General features: G+C 58.0%; 1 protein-coding gene across 1 annotated transcript in view; it reads left to right on the top strand.

Moving 5' to 3' along the window:
* The window catches only part of LSS (lanosterol synthase), a gene marked incomplete at its 3' end in the record, with an annotated part of 26607 nt that extends 7253 nt beyond the window's left edge, over positions 1-19354 (top strand). Inside the window, 14 exon segments of the mRNA XM_026658024.2 lie at positions 330-448; positions 1026-1123; positions 1588-1615; positions 3342-3398; positions 4615-4686; positions 9425-9475; positions 10550-10699; positions 13300-13396; positions 13684-13789; positions 15176-15241; positions 15762-15842; positions 16347-16517; positions 17331-17409; positions 19187-19354. Of these exon segments, the coding sequence (XP_026513809.1) occupies positions 330-448; positions 1026-1123; positions 1588-1615; positions 3342-3398; positions 4615-4686; positions 9425-9475; positions 10550-10699; positions 13300-13396; positions 13684-13789; positions 15176-15241; positions 15762-15842; positions 16347-16517; positions 17331-17409; positions 19187-19354 (1343 nt within the window).
* Positions 19355-19358: the final 4 nt, after the last annotated feature.

Genomic DNA, 19358 nt, shown 5'->3' with positions numbered 1-19358 from the left:
GGAGGCTGAGTCCAGCGTGGGCTGTGTGCTGGGGCACTGAGTGAATCTTAATACCTCAGGTTCTGTCCCCCACTCAGCAGCTTCCCACCTTCCCTCTGGTCCTGTCTCGGGCTGAGCAGCAGTGAAACAACCAAGGTTCAGTCCAGGTGGGGAGCGTTCTGGGGCTGTGTCTCTGGGGCTCTCGCCCTGCTCCCCCCAGAGCCCTGGCCAGCTGGGGAAAGGATGGGGGGAGCTCTCTGGGGCTCGGGGCCGGGCCCTGCTCGCACAGGAGTTGGGACCAGGCAGCTGGTAAGAGTTTCCTTATTGTGTCTCTCTTGTTCCCGTCTCAGCCATCCTGAACGTGTACGAAGCCCACCACAGCGCCCGGCTGAGGCAGCGAGCCATCGCGGAGCTGTACGACCACATCAAGGCTGACGACAGATTCACCAAGGCCATCAGCATTGGCCCGGTAGGCTGCTCGTTACCGTTCCCAACGAATCAATGGAGCTGGCTCCAATTCCTGCCCAGGTGCGGGAGAGACCGGCCTGGGACTCCCCAGCTCTGCACAGACGCCCTGCTGCTGGCACGTTAACCATAGCAACCAGCAATCCAGGCAGGCTCAGGGCCTGCTGTGCTGGGCGCTGCACACAGGAGAGTTCACGGCGGATGACAAGGGGAGTGAGGAGGCTGGCGGGAGAGGAGAGCGTGAGCAGCCGCCTGGTCGTTGTACAGTGGCAGTGGAGGCAGGGCGTGCCAGATGCCCCCCTCTGCAGAGTCTTTGCTGGGGACAGCTGGGGGGTGTGAAGTCAGCTGGTGGAAGGCCCTGGCTGGAGAGTGATCTCCTGCCCTGTGATGGGGAACAGACATGGGGATGCCAAGGGGTCCGTTCTGTGACCAGAGCCCCATGTAGACGTGCTCGCTCCCCTGCAGACAGCCCCCAGCCTGGGGTTTGCTCTGGGGCTGGTCATGAGGTCAGGTCATGCTGTGCAGGCCCGAGCTGAACACCACTGCGCTCTGCAGGGGAGTGACGCCTTCTCTCTCGGCAGATTTCCAAGACCATTAACATGCTGGTTCGCTGGTACGTGGATGGGGAGAGCTCTCCAGCCTTCCAGGAGCATGTCTCCAGGATCCCTGATTACCTCTGGTAAGGCCAGGCCCATGAACCTCCCCAGCCCTGGAGACAGCGCAGGGCTCAGTTAGAGAGAGCCGCTCTGCCCCGCGCGGGAGTCCCCAGGCCCTAGCAGGGAACCTGCTGCCCAGACCTGCCATGGGGTTCCCTGCTGTGCTCCCAGGGCTACCACGCTGCCTAGGGCCCAGGAGCAGGGAGCTCTGTGCAGGCGGCATGCGAACGTGAGGGGGGCGGGGTCTTGCACTGATCAGCAGCCAGCTCCAGATGCTGGCTCCTTATTAATGAGTCCCATTCGCTCCAGTTCTCCCAGTCAGGCTGGGAAGGGGCAGGCCAGGGCCCCTGGGGAATCTGCAAGGCTGCCCCTGAAGCTCAGTACTCCGTGCCCTAGCAGCAGTGTTAGATGCCTGGGGGCTGAGGGAGGTTGGGGACAGCACCACGCTCCCCAGGCTGCTGCAGTGATGTGCTCTCTCTCCACGCAGGCTGGGACTCGACGGCATGAAGATGCAGGTAAGGCGCTGTGGCCCTGGCAGTGAATGCAGGGACCTTGGGCACCCTCTCGCTGCTGCTGAGGCAGCTCGCAGGGCTGGGCAGGGACCCCTCACCCAGGGACTGAGCACGTACTGCAAAGGGGGTCTCGCCAGGCTGCTCTGCCTCGGGGGATCTGCCACCCCTGCAATGTCTCCCTTTCCTGCCGGGCTGTTAATAGTAATAGGACCAGCCCTGGCCCAGCTGTGCGGCTCACAGCAGCAGCTTCTCCCGTCCCTGCTCCTCCTCCTGGCAGAGGGTAGAAGGGGTTGGTATCGGGAGCAGTGTGTGTCCGTGCTCTCAGGCAGCTGCTTCCCCTGTACCTCTGGGGGGTGCTCTGCACCCGCCATCCCGTGCCCAGCCCCTTCACTCTGGCCTTTCGCCCCTGCCACACATGCATTGCCCCTGGGGTGGAGCCTAGGGGAGGAGTCCCGTCCTGTCCTGTCTCTGCTGTGCGGTTCTGGCCCTACGTTAGCGGGCAGCCCCTCTCCTACCTGCGCTGGGGGGCTAGAACCGAGCACTAACGGCTGCTTGGCCCCTGCTGAGTGTCCAGCAAGGAAAGGGGCTGCATGCTGCTCCCCCATGCCCTGGCCACGCAGGCCTGCTTCTCTGTCCCACTTCCTGCAGCTCAGTGTCTCCCAGACAAACGTGCCTCTCCCGGGACAGCGGTGCATCCCCCCCAGACACAGCTCTGCCACCTCCCTCCTCCCCCGCCCCACGGCTCCCCTTGCCGCCCAGCCAGCCATTCGCACTGCTGTCTGTTTGTGCAAACATGGACTGTTCCTTGTGTCACGGCCTGGCCCCGGCCGGCAGAGCACTCACAGACCCGCCATGCAGGCGGTCTAGTAGTGCAGTGCTCCATCGAGACCTCCTCCCAGCCTTCATCTCCTTGGGGCTTGAGTACCACACCTGCCCTCTCTGGGGCTGCCCCACGGCCCAGCCCAGCAGGGCCCACATGCTGCTGCCCAAGCCCCCCATGTGCCTGGAGCCCCGTCGGCCCATCCCAGTCCCCTCCTCGTGCTCCCCTCTGGGTTCAGGATCCATGGCCAAACTGCCCTCGTTTTGAACCCCTCGGTGGGCTTGCTGCAGCTTCTCTCCCGTTCCCTCCGGCCTCCTCTGCTGTGCGAGAGCCGAGTCCCTGCAGCTCCTGCCCTCTGGGCCAGCCTTCCTGGCTCTGCCTCGCTTCACATCTCAGCTCAGAGACCCCCGTCCCATCCCATCCCGTCCCTACGGCTCACGCTCTGCATGCTGCTATGGGCTTTCTCTTGTTTCCAGTCGCTGTGTGTGGGATGCAGCTTGCAGCCTAGGGTGCTGTAGACACCAATACTGGATTGAGTGAGGTGCCCGGAGCCATCCTGCACTGGGTCCATGAGGGGCTTGCAGGATCAGACCCTAACATAGCTTTGGAGGGAAAGTCTAACCCCATCCCCCGAACCGAAAAACCCCATAACCCTGCTCCTGCTGCCCGTTTCTGCCTCAGTGTGTTCCCTTAGGCTGCAGCCCTTCCTGTGCACAGGGCCCATTGGTGCAGTGTGGCGGTGCCTGTGCTGCGTGTCTGCACACAGCCAGTGTGCCCTATAGCCTTCTCTGTCTACACGGCCATTGGTACAGCGTGGTGGCGCCTGCAGGCAGCATGGCCCGTAGGGGTGGGCGGGAAGCCTGGGGCGGATTGAAAAGCTGCTTCTCATTGCACACTCTTCTGTTCCAGGGCACCAACGGATCCCAGCTCTGGGACACAGCGTTTGCCGTCCAAGCCTTCCTGGAGGTAATGTTTGCTGTTGTGCCAGCCTGCTGGGTTGCCCCGCAAGGGACGTGGGTCTCAGACAGGCACCATCCTGCACTTTCCTCAGTGCCATGGCTCTTGGGGGCCCGGCTCCTACAGTGTACGCTCAACAGCAACACTAGAGAGAGGGTTCGACAGCCTCGGGTGTCAAGCGCAGACGGAGCTGTGATGATCGTCGAGTCTGACCCCCTGCAGAGCACAGGCCAGAGAATGTCCCCCGAGCTCCCTGCGCTGAGCCAGTAACTGGTGGTGCAGCCAGAGCGCAGCTCTTAGAGAGAGCCCTGCAGGCTTGCGATCCCAGCGCGCTCTGAATGCACGCTAAGGGGCAGAACAGCTACTGCCCCGTAGCGTCGGGTGGACGCACCTGCGTACAAAGGCAGGTGTGTGCAGGTTTGCAGGTGGACTGGCCTTTGAACGCTGGGTGCGAGGTGTCACTGGAGGAAGGCTAGAATGGCACGGGGCTCTGCACGTGTCCCCTGTAGTAACACCCGGAGATGAGCAGCACTGTCACGCCGCTTGGGAACCTGCACTTGGCCAGCTGCAGGCGTGGAGCTGGCAGGCGCGTAGGGAAGAGCCGCTATAGCTGTTCCATAGCATGTGGCACGCTGCCGGTGATGGCCCCTGAAAATACTGTCCTAACTCCCGTCAGGTGCAGGCACGTGGCCCCACAGCACTGGTGGGTAGGCGTTGAAATGCACATGGGCAGGGACCAAGGATAGTTCCTGTTACCTCTTCCCCGCATGCGCTGTGTTCTCTTTGGGGTACTGGTACGAAGATGGGCCATATCGCACCTGCCAGTGGTAAAACCCGCCCAGAGCCCAGCACTGCTCGGAACCAGCAGCAATGCTGGAATACAGAGACGGGGCTTTGACCGCTCCGAGCGAGCGATGGAGATGTGTTGCTTGGCGTAGCTCCAGCATCAGGCACTGCGATGCTGCTCCGCCAGTCGCTCAGAGCCTGAGAGTTCCTGTTCCTCGTCTGTACCAGCCAGTGCGAGATGAGCCACCCCAGTGCAGATCTCTGGTGCCCCGGAGTCCCTGGCTGGCCAAAGTGCTGTATTTGACTCTTACCAGGGAGTGACCGTGCCTGGCACAGATTCCAGGAGATCTCTTCTAATTTGTTTTTCCCGAAGAACTAAACTGATCACAGAGCTGAGCAGTGACGTCTCTTTATTTTGTGTGTCTGCCTCCTTGTCTAGGCTGGTGCTCAGAACGACCCGGCATTCGCTTCCTGTCTGAGACGGGCCCATGAGTTCCTCAAAATCACCCAGGTGAGCACTGAGTTGGGGTCACAGATGTGGGGAGTCAGCATTGACTTTGGTAAGACTGCAGTGTCCCACGTAGCTTCTCGGCATCCAGCCATGCGGCTCATCCCCTTCATGCGCTGTAGTCATAGGCACGGGAACTAGGGGGATGGGGGTGCTGCAGCACCCCCAGGTTTCACTGTAAAACGTTTGCTGGCGCTGTTAGAACAAAGCTAGCGTTATTTTGCAATTCTTGAGAATTCCGGAGATGTGCTGCACCCGTGTGGTGTGAGCAGGAATTGCACTTTTTCACATTGCGTTTGAACACACAGGGTTTACAGTTTCGTTAGCTGGCTTTCAGCACCCAGCGCCACTGGCTGTCCTAGGAGATACAGAGGAAAGGGGTTTGGTACCAGAACACGATAGGGAGAGAGGCCCAGAGTCTCAAAGGTATTGAGGTGTCTAACTCCATTTGGGGCTGGGGATCAGAGCCCAGGGGCATTTTAAAGCAGCGTGGCAGGGAGGTGAATGCTGTGGGTCCAACGGCTAGCTCAGCTCAGGGGCTTTCGTTGTCTATCAAATGTACTAGTTTGCAGAGTCCTTTTTGTGCGCCCGTGTCGAATGTCTCTGGATCTGTAGGTTTCCCCTTCTTACATTCCATGGGGCTTTTCTGTAGGGGCTGACCCAGCCGGGTTCTCTCTAGTTCCCCTGTTTCTAGAGCCCTGCCACTGTCCCCCTGCAGCTCCGGTGAGGGTTCTCGCAGTGAGCTCTTCCCCACCCAGCTTTGGAGCCCAGACTGGGAGTGCTGCAGGGCACGGCGCGCTTGGCCTTGGTGGGGAGGAATAGCTCAGTGGTTTGAGCATTGGCCTCCTAAACCCAGGGTTGTGAGTTCAATCCTTGAGGGGGCCACTTAGGGATCTGGGGCAAAATCAATACTTGGTTCTGCTAGTGAAGGCAGGAGGCTGGACTTGATGACCTTTCAAGGTCTCTTCCAGTTCTAGGAGATAGGATATCTCCATTAATTAAAAAAAAATGATTTTAAAAGCGGAGTGTGCCTCACCTCTCTCAGGGAGGGAGACCCGCCTGCCCTGGGACACAGCTGGCACATGGGCCTGGCTGACGCTGAGATTCCTGTGACGTCCCTGCATGGGTGCCGTTTCCCGGTGCTGCTCCACAGGCGCTAGAGGCAATGGGAGCACACGCGTGAACCTCCACTGGTGTTCTCACCACCGCATCATAGACTTGGTCAGAAGGGACCATTATGATCATCTAGTCTGACCCCCTGCATAACGCAGGCCACAGAATCTCACCCACCCCCTCCTGTAACAAACCTGTGTCTGAGCCATTGAAGTCCTCAAATCGTGGTTTAAAGACTTCAAGGTGCAGAGAATCTTCCAGCAAGTGACCCGTGCCCCACGCTGCAGAGGAAGGCGAAAAACCCTCAGGGCCTCTACCAATCTGCCCTGGAGGAAAATTCCTTCCCGACCCCAAATATGGCGATCAGCTAAACCTTGAGCATGTGGGCAAGACTCACCAGCCACCCAGGAACAAATTCTCTGTAGTAACTCAGATCCCACCCCATCTAACATCCCATCACAAGCCATTGGGCATATTTACCGCTAATAGTCAAAGATCAATTAATTGCCAAAATTAGGCTATCCCATCATACCATCCCCTCCATAAACTTATCAAGCTTAGTCTTGAAGCCAGATATATCTTTTGCCCCCACTGCTCCCCTTGGAAGGCTGTTCCAGAACTTCACTCCTCTAATGGTTAGAAACCTTCATCTAATTTCAAGTCTAAACTTCCTAATGTCGAGTTTATATCCATTTGTTCTTGTGTCCACATTGGTACTGAGCTTAAATAATTCCTCTCCCTCCCTGGTATTTATTCCTCTGATATATTTATAGAGAGTGATCATATCTCCCCTCAGCCTTCTTTTGGTTAGGCTAAACAAGCCATGCTCTTTGAGTCTCCTTTCATATGACAGGTTTTCCATTCCTCGGATCATCCTAGTAGCCCTTCTCTGCACCTGTTCCAGTTTGAATTCATCCTTCTTAAACATGGGTGACCAGAACTGCACACAATATTCCAGATTAGGTCTCACCAGTGCCTTGTATAATGGTACTAACACCTCCTTATCTCTACTGGAAATACCTCGCCTGATGCATCCCCAGACCGCATTAGCTTTTTTCATGGCCATATAACATTGGCGGCTCATAGTCATCCTGTGATCAACCAATACTCCGAGGTCCTTCTCCTCCTCTGTTACTTCCAAATGATTCCCCCCCCCCAGCTTATAACAATAGTTCTTGTTATTAATCCCTAAATGCATGACCTTGCACTTTTCACTATTAAATTTCATCCTATTACTATTACTCCAGTTTACAAGGTCATCCAGATCTTCCTGTATGATATCCCGGTCCTTCTCTGTATTGGCAATACCTCCCAGTTTTGTGTCATCCGCGAACTTTATTAGCACATTCCCACTTTTTGTGCCAAGGTCAGTAATAAAAAGATTAAATAAGATTGGTCCCAAAACCGATCCCCGAGGAACTCCACTAGTAACCTCCCTCCAGCCTGACAATTCACCTTTCAGTACGACTTGTTGTAGTCTCCCCTTTAACCATTCCTTATCCACCTTTCAATTTTCATATTGATCCCCATCTTTTCTAATGTAGCTAATAATTCCCCATGTAGAATTATTTAATAATTCCCCAATTCCTAGTTTAAAGCTCTCTTAATCAGTTGTGCCAGCCTCCATCCTAGAAGTCTATTTCCCTCCCTACTCAGGTGAAGTCTATCCCGAGAGAACAGTCCTCTGTCCATGAATGCCTCCCAGTGGCCATACATCCCAAAGCCCTCCTTATAGCACCACTGCCTGAGCCATCTGTTGATCGTCATAATCTTGTCACACCTTTGTTGCCCTTCTCTAGGAACAGGCAGAATCCCACTGAAGATCACTTAAGTGTCTTCCCCAGCCTGGCATAGTCTCCTGTGATACATTCCAGCAAGAGTCTAGCCGTATCATTCGTTCCCACATGAAGGACAATGAGCGGATTCTTTCCCGCTCCCGTTAGGATCCTCTTCAGCCTCAGGTCCACATCCCGTATCTTAGCACCCGGCAGACAGCACACCCTTCTGTTCTCTGGATCAGCTCTGGTTACAGGCCTGTCTATTCTTCTCAGTAAGGAGTCTCCAATCACGTAGACCTGCCTTTTCCTGGTGACGGTGCAATTCTCCGGTCTATCCCCTGTTCCCTTTGGCTGCAAGTCCTCTCGATTCCAATTCACTCTTGCAATCCTCTGCAACCCATCCGCCTGGGGCTCATGTTTGGCGTCATCTCCGTTGACTCTTCCCCTCTCCTTATAGGACTAGCTGTTCTTCTCTTCTTCCTTGCCCTCTCACCTTCAGCGACCACCTGCTGTGCCCCTTCTTCATTTTCCAACTCCCGCAAACCTGTTCCTGAGCTCTATTGCTCCTTCACTAGCCCGTCTGTTCCTCTGCCTGGTTCTCTTAGTCACATGCTTCCACTGTCCACTTTCCTCACCCAGCAGTCTCCCCTCAGAGTTCTTTGGCCCCACTTTCCTCACCCAGCAGTCTCCCCTCAGAGTTCTTTGGCCCTGCTTCCATCTGCAAGTCTGAACTTTTCCCTTCGGCCTCATCATGTCTTTGCTCCATCATCCGTTCGAACCCCCTTCTAAACTCAACCAGAGTTTCCACCTGCATCTCCAATCCTCAGATCTTTTCTTCCATCAGCTCTATCAGGTGGCACTTCATGCAGACAAAACTCTTATCAGGTACCCCCTCCAGGATCATGTACATGCCGCAGCTTCCACATCCAGTCATCTTCATTGTGTCTTCCACTGCTTGGGTCACTACCACTGCTGCCTCTGTATCTGTCTTAGGCTTCCCACCTAATTCCTGTAAATCTGGGAAACACAAACCAAACCAAACCATCACCACCCACAGCACAACAAACCCCCAACAAGCACCAAGACACTGCTAGAACACTGCACACTCCCTTCAGTAGCCTGTCTTATCCTCTGCCTGCCTCTCTTAGTCTTCCCCCAAACTCCCCTGTTTACAGCTCTGTTTGCTGGCTCCTGTGCCGCTGCAGCTGTCTATGCCGCTGCCTGACTGGCTGGCTACCTTTATAAGACCCCATCGTCCAGGCCTGTTCTGAGCAGGGCTCGCTGACCTGGAGGTCAGACCCCCGCAGCCGTCTGCTCTCAGGCTGCCCTGTCCCTGGTGCTGGGCCCAGCGTGGCAGGGCAGTTTCATGGGAAGCTTGGTGCGGACCCAGCCGCGGGGCCCTCTCCGGGCTCTGCGGGGGTGAAGCACTGAAAACAAGTGGATGCACAGGGCCCTCTGCAGCCGGGCTGCGGGGGAGAGCTCCAGGTGCCCTGTGCTGACACAGCCACGCCAGGGCAGCACTGGGGCGTACTGCAAAGGGTCAGCTGTGGAAGTCCCTTCTGCTCATCCCCTCCCAGCGGTAGAGTCCAGGGCCAGCCTTGGCCCCGGCCTGATCCAGAGACACGTGGCACGGACAAGCACCAATCCCAGCCTGGCCTCTGGCGAGCAGACTGTGGCAGCGCAGACAGGAGTGCTCTGTGGGCGCGGCTGGCCTTGATCCCATGGCCATTGCCATAGCTGTGGGACCCCTGCCCTTTGCAGTGCTCTGCTCTTGCAGTGGGGCCTATGGGGCCTGCAGCCAGGCTGCTCCTGCCGTTCCTCCTCACTGGTGCTCCTCGTATCTCCTGCAGATTCCGGATAACCCGCCCGACTACCAGAAGTACTATCGCCAGATGAGCAAGGTACAGCTGGCCACGGGCCTGGATTTCCCTGGGTTGATTCTCCCCTGTTGTTCCATGTTTGTTCCTCACGTGTCCGGCTGCCCCTAGCTCTGGGCTGCTCGCGGGGCAGGGAACGAACCTTTTCAACTCAAAGTGGATCTATCCTGTGATAGCGTCAGAGGGAGGCTCTGGCCGCAGAGCGACTCTCTGGTGTCTGGAGGAGTCTGCGGCCGTGACTGAGATCCCAGGTGCCGAGGGGCTGGCAGTTAGACAGGCTCAGCCTGCTTGGAAGAAGGGCACGAGCTGGCGTTTACCTGGCAGTGCCCGGGGCATGGGAAGCAGAACAGCAGGTGGCTTGGTGTCTGCATATGGGGGCGGGGCTTGGCCAATACACATCGCATCGGCGGAGGAGGGGCTCTGTAAGCTGAGGCCAATGGCCGTGGGTCCGGGGTGGCCGTCAGGCCAGTTGCCATGGAAGGAGATGTGGCACAATCCCACTAAGGCCTGTTTGTGGTGGGGCTGGGCAGCGTTGTTTTCTCCAGTACGGTATTTTTTGGTGGGGGAGGCAGCCTCACCTGGGTAATTAGGAGGGTCCCGTGTAACAGGCAAAGTGCAGCCAGACACAGCGTGAGCTCCTGCCCCCAGGCTCTGCCACGGCACTGCCATCCTGGGCTGCAGCCCCCGCTGTGCCAGCTCTGGGCCCCACCTGCCCCAGGGCCTCCCGTTGCGCCCAGCTGCTCGGTGAATGTGTCTGGACACCTGCCCATGGCATGGGCTGGATTTCACCCACCACTGGCACTTTGCTTGGGGCCCAGACTTGGGTTTGGTCCCAGCCTCCAGCGTGAAAGCTATTGCAGTAGCTCCTGGTGCCACCTCGCTGTTGAGGAGGGACTCCCCTGTCTCCCCAGCCTCCTGCGGGACTCGAAGTGGGGGATGGTTGCCAGCGTTCTCTCCCCATTTCGTGTGCACAAGCGGAGCTGTAATGCTGGGTTGGGTGAGGGGGCTCCACCTTCCCTTGGGCAGGGCAGAGCCTGGCGGGGGAGTTTCCCTCGCCTCTGTGCTCCTGGGGCTGAGTGCTGGTGCCTGACTCCGCAGGGCGGATTCCCCTTCAGCACCCGTGACTGCGGCTGGATCGTGGCTGACTGCACTGCGGAGGGGCTGAAATTGGTGATGCTGCTGCAGGAGAAGTGTCCCTTCATAGCAGAGCATGTCCCCACGGGGCGCCTCTTTGATGCTGTGAATGTGGTAAGAGGCAGCGGAGACCCGGTTGGGGGAGAACCCCAGAGTCAGCGCCACGTATCTCGGAACAGCTTAAAACAAAATGGCTTCTGGGTGGGGGATGTTCTCCCTCTGTGGGCCTTGGCCGTCCTGTGACTGGGCATACGGCCTGCTGGGCGTGAGTCTGGGATCACGTCTGGATGTGAGCTGGGCCCGGCTGGCATGAACCCCAGGAGGAGCCCAGGCAGGGCTGTTAGTGCAGCGCCTCTCGCTGCCAACGGGTGTCGCTCATGAGTCCCGAGTCGGGAGCAGCGCATGCAGCCTGACAGGACGTGACCAGATTGCCCTGTGTGCGGGAGAGAGCTCAGAGCTGTTCTGTCCCTGTTCTGTCCCTGCATGGAGGGACAGCGCAGCGCCTTTCCCCGGTGGGCAGTCTGCTCACAGCACAGACACCCCGTGCAGGGAGCTCGTTCGCCCAGGTCTTGGGGAGCAGAAGCGAGCGTCCTGAGCTGGCTCCAGGGCCTTGGAGACCAGGCAGCTGTTCCGTGGGGAGGATAAAAGTGCCTCTGGCTCTGGCCAGCTCCTACCGTGTTTCCCCGAAAATAAGACAGTGTCTTATATTAATTTTTGCTCCCAAAGATGCGCTAGGTCTTATTTTCAGGGGAGGTCTTATTTTTCCTGGAGCTTCGGGGCCTTATATTCCGGGGTGGCCTTATTATCGGGGAGGTCTTATTTTCGGGGGATGCCTTATATTACAGCGAGAGGCAAAACTGGAAGTAGGTCTTATTTTCGGGGGATGTCTTACTTTCGGGGAAACAGGGTAGCAAAAGGGAAGGGGGAAAAGGGGGAAGAAATGCTCAGTGGTTTGAGCATTGGGCTGCTAAACCCAGGGTTGTGAGTTCAATCCTTGAGGGGCCCACTTAGGGATCGGGGGCAAAATCAGTACTTGGTCTTGCTAGTGAAGGCAGGGGACTGGACTTGATGACCTTTCAGGGTCCCTTCCAGCTCTATGAGATAGGTCTATATCTCCGTATATTAGACCTCGTCTTGACAGATAAAGAAGAACTGATCACATAACTAAAAATTAATGGACGGTTAGGTACACGTAATCATAACTCGATCACATGAGTAATGTGCAAACAGAATAAAGTCCAGACCAGAGGCATATTACTGGGTACTTTAAAAGGACCAGTCTCTCAAAGCTAAATAACTATGACCCAAATCAGCTGGGAGGAAGAATTTAATCAGAGAAAATGTGGATGATAATTGGGAATTGTTTAAGAACAATTGGATGCCCCAAAAGCTACAATCCCACAATCAAGGAAGAAGGCGGTAGTGGATAGAAAGACCTGGATTAGAGGAGAAGTGAGAGCACCTATAAAAATAAGAAAACAATATATAACAAATGGCAGAAAAGGGAAGTTGAAATCGGAAGCTAAGAATTGTAGATGATGGATGCGGGAAACAAAGGGGCACAAGAAGAAATCTATGGCCTGAGAGTTAAGGACAATAAGGAGTTTTTTAAGATATTAAGAACAAAGGAATCCTGACAATGGTGTTGGTCCATTACTAGATGAAAATGATAGAATTATCAGTAATAATGCAAAACAAAGCAGAAGTGTTCAATAAATATTTTTTATCTGTATTTGGGGAAAAGCCAGATGGTGTAGTCATATCATATGATGATGCTCTTTACATTCCACTAGTATCTCTGGAGGGTGTTAAACAGCAGCAACTAAAGTTAGACATTTTAAAATCAGCAGGTCCAGATAACTTGAATCCAAGAGTTTTAAAAGAGCTGGCTGAGAAGCTCACTGGACTGTAAATGTTGATTTTTCAATAAGCCTTGGAACATTGAGGACGTTGCAAAAGACCGAAAGAAAACTAATGTTGTGCCAGTATTTGAAAAGGGTAAATAAAATGTTCAAGGTAATTATAGGTCGGTCAGTCTGACATCAATCCCTGGCAAGATAATGGAGCAGCTAAGGAACTCCATTAATAAAAAATGAAAGGAGGGTAATATAATAAATGCCAGTTGCCATTGAGAATAAAATTAGAATAATAAAAATTATTTATGGAAAATAGATCCTGTCCAGTTTGGTTGATAAAGGTAATAGTGTTGATATAAAACTTAGACTTTTGTAAGATGTTTAAAGTGGTACCTCACAAAATTTGGTGAAAACACTAGAGCAATACAAAATTAACCTGGCAAACATTAAATGGATTAAAAGCTGGCTAACGGATGGGTTTCCAAATGTAATTGTAAACGGGGGATCTGCACCAAGCGGTGTGTTTCTAGAGGCGTGTTACAGGGATCAGTTTCCCAGCCCTTGCTGTTTAATATTTTTATTAGGGCTGTCAGTTAACTGCGATTAATCCACGTGATTAACTAAAAAAAATTAATCGCGATTGGCTGTATTTTAGAAGATCTGCGGTCGTTGGAAAAGAGTTACTTTGGGGCAGGTCTCTGGCCTGTGCTGTGCAGGTCAGGCCAGCCCTTCTGGCCTCGGGATCGAGGGTTCTGGAGGGGGATGGCGGAGGCGGGAGAGGGGTGAAGGGTGATTTGTAGCAGGGGGTGAACGAGGCTGGTTTGGATCGTCAATCTCTTCCCTTCCGTGTCCGGGCAGTTGCTGAGCATGAGGAATCCTGACGGAGGCTTCGCGACGTATGAAACCAAGCGGGGGGGCCGGCTGCTGGAGCTCCTGAACGCCTCGGAGGTGTTCGGTAAGGGCAGGCGCGCTGGGGCTCTCCCCAGCTATTGTCACTCGAACCGCGAGGGGAGGCAGGGCCAGGTCTGCTGGGCGTGGTGCCCAAGGCAGGCTCGGGGGGTCTCGGCGCAATCACACGGCCAGTGCCCATCCCCAGAGACAGCACCTCAGCACAGCTCCTGGGATGGGAGTGCACCGGGGAGGCAGGGCCCCTGTCAGTGTCTGGCATTGTCCTCAAGCTGCCTGCTGGCCATGAGTCCCCATGTGATGGGGATGCTCACTGCTGCTTCTCCTGTCTGGCAGGTGACATCATGATAGACTACTGCTACGTGGAGTGCACGTCGGCCGTCGTGCAGGCGCTGAAGCACTTCCACGAGGCCTTCCCCGAGCACCGGGCCCGGGAGGTCAGGTAATGGAGGGGGAGCGCCGAACCATCAGTCCAGAGCTTGCACCCTGGGGAGGTCAGTAAGTGGGGCCTGCTGGGATGAACCTGGCGCAGGCCCCGCCTGTACGCTCTGACCCGCAGGGCAGACCCTGCCGTCCACACAGCTCCGGGAACGAACCCAGTAACCGAACACGGCAGCTGCTGTCCCAGTGCAGTGGGGGGCACCCTCCTTTCCAAGCTACCGTTTCAGAACAGCCCGCCTGAGTACATCCGCTTCCTGTGTGAGGCCAAAGGGCCACCCGGACTCAAGGAGGGCACTGGGGGCACAGACCAGGGTGTGTTTCATCTGCAGACCAGCTGGGAAGGCACCGGTAAATGTCCCGGGGTGGAGATCCTGTCTCCATCTGAGCCCCCAGGGGCCATGGTCAGGCAGCTGCACAGGGGCTGTGGAGTAGGGTTACCATATTTAAAAAAAACAAAAAGAGGACACTCCACGGGGCCCCGGCCCCGCCCCAACTCCGCCCCTTCCCCAAAGTCCCCACCCCAACCCCGCCCCCTCCCCTGAACGCTCCGCCCCCCTGCTCTTCCCCCTCCCCTGCTTCCCGCGAATCAAATGTTCTCGGGAAGCCTGAAACAGGCAGGCAGCAGGTAAGCTGGGGCTGGGGCTGGGAGGTGCGGCCCAGTCCGGCCCCCCCGGCCGAGCGGCTCTGGCCCCGGTGTCTCCGGCCTGGCTCGGCTTGGGCCCTGGGGCGCTGGCCCCAGTTCCGGCCGAGCGGCTCCGGCCCGCCCCGGCCCTGGCGACTCCAGCTCGGCTCGGGCCCTGGGGCACTGGCCCTGGCCGAGCGGCGCCGGCCGAGTCCCCCCAACCCCGGTCCCAGCGGCTCCGGCCCGGCTCGGCTCGGGCCCCGTTCCGGCCGAGCGGCTCCGGCCCAGCTCTGGCCCCGGCCGAGCGGTGCCGGCCGAGCACCCCCAGCCCCGGTCCCAGGGGCTCCGGCCCGGCTCGGGCCCCAGTTCCGGCCGAGCGGCACCGGCCCGGCCCTAGCCGAGCGGTGCCGACCAGCGGCCGAGCACCGCCGGCCCCAGCGGCTCCAGCTCCGGCCCCAGCGGCTCCAGCCCGGTTCCAAGCCCCACGATCCCTCCCTATTTTCCCGGACATGCCTGGCTTTTTGGAATTTCCTCCCGGACGGGGATTTGGGGACCAAAAAGCCGGACATGTCCAGGAAAATCCGGACGTATGGTAACCCTACTGTGGAGGCTCAGTCCACTTGCAGCTTACGGCCCTTGAGTGACTCTTTTAATAGGGGCTGGGCCCCCACTTCTCAGAGGGGATTCAAGCTCCCAAGGAGCCCCTGGGTCGGGCTGGCAGGAGGATGGACGCTGCACACTAAGGCACCCTCTTCTCCTGTCTAGAGAGACGCTGCGCAAGGGCCTGGAGTACTGCCGCAGGGTGCAGAGAGCTGACGGCTCGTGGGAAGGGTGAGTGGCTGTGTGCACCGCTGGTGCAGCAAACTCCACCCTGATCAGGGCAGGAGGTGGCTGGGGTGAGGAGAGAGGCGCTGGTACCTGCCCTCTTGGGCAACCCTCTCTCCCCTTTACCTTCAGGTGTGCCAGTGTCCGGGGGAGGTGGGTGGGGGGCTGGCTCAGGGAGCCCACAGCAGTCCGGCCTGTTACAGTCGTGTCTAGGGCCCCCTGCAGACCAGTGCCTGTGGCGCTGGGTGCTCCCAGTGAGTGACTAACCCCCTTAGCTTGCGGACTAGAGACGAGCCAGACGCAGCGACGTGGGATGGGATGCGACTCCTGGCCCGTGTGTGTGCGACAGCTCCAGTAAAGGCTCAGCGTAGCCTGAGGCGATGGGACCCTTCCCAGGGTCTGCGGTGGGGAGGGACTGTACTGAGAGGTGGAGACTTCCCAGGCCTGTCTGTGGCACGGGGGGCCGGTGGTGTCAGACCCGCAGAGCGTTCTGCGCTGCCTGACGCTGCCGCTCTCCTCCCATCAGGAGCTGGGGCGTGTGCTTTACCTACGGCACCTGGTTCGGACTGGAGGCCTTGGCCTGTCTGCAGCACACCTACCAGAACGGGTGAGTGTGGGAATCCGGCGTGTGGCTCCCTGGCTGCCACGGCCTGCAGGGCATGGCCTGGAGTGGCTGGCGCCATCCCTCGAGCACAGGAGGTGCTGCATCACTCCGCTGGGGGAGGAGCTTGTTCAAACCCAGAGCAGCCTTCCCCGCCAGGCATTGGGTCGGGCTCCTCTGTCCTCCCGTCCCCTGCTCACTGAGAGTCACAGCCCCCTGGGGCCCTGTCCCCAGCCCGTGGCCCCCTGGCTCCAGCTTGCTGGCCGCTCGTAGCTGGGGGCTCTGGTGTTCAGAGCCAGGTTGTGCACTCACCAGAGGAACCTCGTCTGCCCTAGGCTGCTGCTCCCATCCCCGGGGGCCAAGTCTCATCTCGGAGACCCCGGCTCCTGCTAGAGCCTCCCTGCCCCAGCTTCACACTGTCTCCTGCCCCCACATGCTCCACCAGCCCCTTCCCCAAAGCCCCATGAGGCTGCCCTGGCTTAGTCCCTTTGCTCTGCCTCGTCCCTTCAGAGCCGCATGCAGGGAGGTGGCCCAGGCCTGCCAGTTCCTGGTCTCCAAGCAGATGGAGGATGGTGGCTGGGGAGAGGACTTTGAGTCCTGCGAGCAGCGCAGATACGTGCAGAGCCCCACCTCCCAGATCCACAACACCTGCTGGGCCCTGCTGGGGCTCATGGCCGTCAGGTAGGAGAACCGACCCCGCTTCTCACCGCAGAACATCGTCCTCTTCACCCGCATTCACAGAGCACAGCCCTGCCAAGGACCTCGGCACCGGGGCGCTGGCGTGGAAGCCTTCATTCGCGCCATGCCTGCCCCCTGCTGTGCTCTGCGTGTCCTCGCCTGGGCTAGCCCAGAGCACACGCCCCAGCAATTGGGAGGCGCCCGTGCCAAGAGGGGTTAGCCAGTGACTGCTCCAGTCCACGGGCTGGCGCTTGGTGCCCATCGTCACGCCACCAGCTCTCCCACAGCGAGTGTCCAGGCTCTGTAAGGCAGCAGCACGGCCCAGAGCTGCCACCCCAGCCTTAATAAATAATAATAATAATATATGGAGATATACCTATCTCATAGAGCTGGAAGGGACCCTGCCTTCACTAGCAGGACCAAGTACTGATTTTGCCCCAGATTCCTAAGTGGCCTTCTCAAGGATTGAACTCTCAACCCTGGGTTTAGCAGGCCAATGCTCAAACCACTGAGCTGTCCCTGTGCTGGGCACTGCAGGATGTGGCTGCTGTCGCAGACCTGGTGCTTCCTCACCTGCTTGGCTGTCCGGGGCCTTTGGTGCCCACCGAGCCAGCCTGTGAATGACACACAGGTGGGGGGGTGGCCATAGTGTGAGTGCTGGGGGCTAGTGGGGAGAGGAGAAGAGCTTTCCTGTCCCCGCTGTGGTGCCGGGGAGGGAGAGAGGAGAGCTCCGGCTGCGGCTGCACATGGCGGGGGTGGGGGGCTAGCATGCTATTCGGAGTCAGCACCACTGACCTCTGCCCCTTCTCTCTGCAGATACCCGGACGTTGGGGTGCTGGAAAAGGGGATCAAGGTTTTGATTGACAAGCAGCTGCCCAATGGTGACTGGCCTCAGGTATGCAGCTCCTCGCTGCTCTCTCTAATGTATCCAGCCCCTGTCACTGCAGGCATTTCAGCCAGCCACTCCCTTTCATCCCTCCCAGCTGGGGGAGATGCAGGCCAATGGCTCAAAGGGTTTTGCTGGGAGCTGTCTGTGAGGGGGAATCGCTGGCTGAGGATGGCTCCGTGGAAGAGCTGAGCTTTGCATTTCGTTCCGGCCCGTGGTCTCTTCTGTCATGTGGCAGTGAGTTCCACAGTCCGGTCCAGCTCCAGGGAGAGCTCTGCCTCCTGTATTGAAAAGCCTCCCTGTCTGGGTGAGCTGCTGGAATGCAGCTGTCAGGAGAAGTCATGGTCGCAGGAGAAGGGACGATCTCCCTGGTGGAGAAGGTTTGAACAGCAGCTGGAGCCCTTGCCCTGGACTCTGTGAGAGGGGAGCCGGAGCAGGGAGCGGGTACTGGGGTGACCTGGGCGGCATGTTGAACCAGCTCGAGCTGTTCAGGGCCTGTCGGTCCATCCCTAGCTGCAGTAATGGGCCTTAGATCTCACAGAGAGGTGGGGGGGCCGGGATACACTCTGGGTGAGGCCGGCTTCTGATCAGTGCAGGCTGATGCGATGAGGTGAGGGGGCTTTCGCTGTCATGGTTACTTGGGGATCCAGGCGCCATGCAGGGCCCAAAGCAGCCCAAGGCTGCAGAGCAGTGAAATGCTCTGGGAGCAGACGCCCTCGGCAGTGGGAGTGTTCCAGATGAGACAGGGTCTCTGACTGACCTCCCTCCTCTCCCCACCACGCTGCCCCCGGGCTCCGCTTTGCCAGCTGCCTGTCATCTCCCCGCTGTTCACGCTGGCAAACTAAAGAGCGCCCCAAGCCAACCCTGTGTGGCCTGCCTTCCCCTGCCAGTGCTCACCCTCTGTGCCATTGCAGGGTTTGCTGCTTTGTGCACATGGAAGTAGCCTGTCAAATCCCTGGACACGGATCTGTTTTGCATCCCAGCGGCTCACCCTCCCACGGGGTGCCCTGGGTGCAAGGACTGTGAGCAGGACGAGGCTTCTTCTATATATCTCTGGGGTATTCCCCCTTGGCTCGGGCCATGTGGCTTTGTGTGGCCCCACCTGACCCTTCCCAGGGCCCTGTGCCCTCGGGTAGCGGAGCCCTGGATCCAGCTGGAACCAGGAACAGGGCAGGGCTCATCGCTGACCCCTGTTGTTCAGTGGCTGGAGGTGTACGGGGAGATGCAGGCACGGCGTGTTAAGCGGGTGGGAGTGGATGGGCCGGTGGCTGCAGGGAAGCCCTGGGAGGTGGGGAGGTCTGATTGCCTGATTCTGGGGCCGGCTGCCTGCTGGCCTCGGCCCCAGCACACATGAGAGCAGCCCAAGGACTGTTTTAGTACATGGGGCTGGTCACAATCCCATCCAGCATCGCGCTCCATCCGTGCCACGACCACGCCACGTGCTGGAGGCTGCACATGCCTCTTAATGCTGGCTCTGTGCCAGGCACGGCAATCCCCACCTGGGCACTGCTGGCCAATGTCTGGCCCCAGGGGCCACCGGAGCAGGGTGGGGAGCCTGGCCCTGCGTGTGTGCGGTGTCGTGCCTCAGCGGGAGTGAGCAGGGAGTGTATCCGTGTGCCGGGGCGTGTGGGAAACATGGGCGCATCAGTCATAACGTGTGTGCTTGGCACAGTACCCGCAACAGGCCTGTGAGAGGGCAAAGGGCTTGTGGGACCTCCTGCAGGAGCACCCCTTGCTCGCGAGCGCCCTGCCAATCCTGCCTCTTTCTGTCTCTCTCCCCTCGCAGGAGAACATCTCTGGGGTGTTCAACAAGTCCTGTGCAATCAGCTACACCTCCTACCGCAACGTCTTCCCCATCTGGGCCCTGGGGCGCTTTGCACGCCTGCACCCCGGCAGCACCCTTGCTGGCAAGCTGCAGCCCAGGTCCTTGCACAGCGAAGAGGAGATCCTGGCTGGAG

Source organism: Terrapene carolina, unplaced genomic scaffold (assembly GCF_002925995.2).
Source record: "Terrapene carolina triunguis isolate 2854851 unplaced genomic scaffold, T_m_triunguis-2.0 Scaffold391, whole genome shotgun sequence".
Lineage (NCBI taxonomy): Eukaryota > Metazoa > Chordata > Testudines > Emydidae > Terrapene > Terrapene triunguis.
This window is presented reverse-complemented; position numbering and strand designations above follow the sequence as displayed.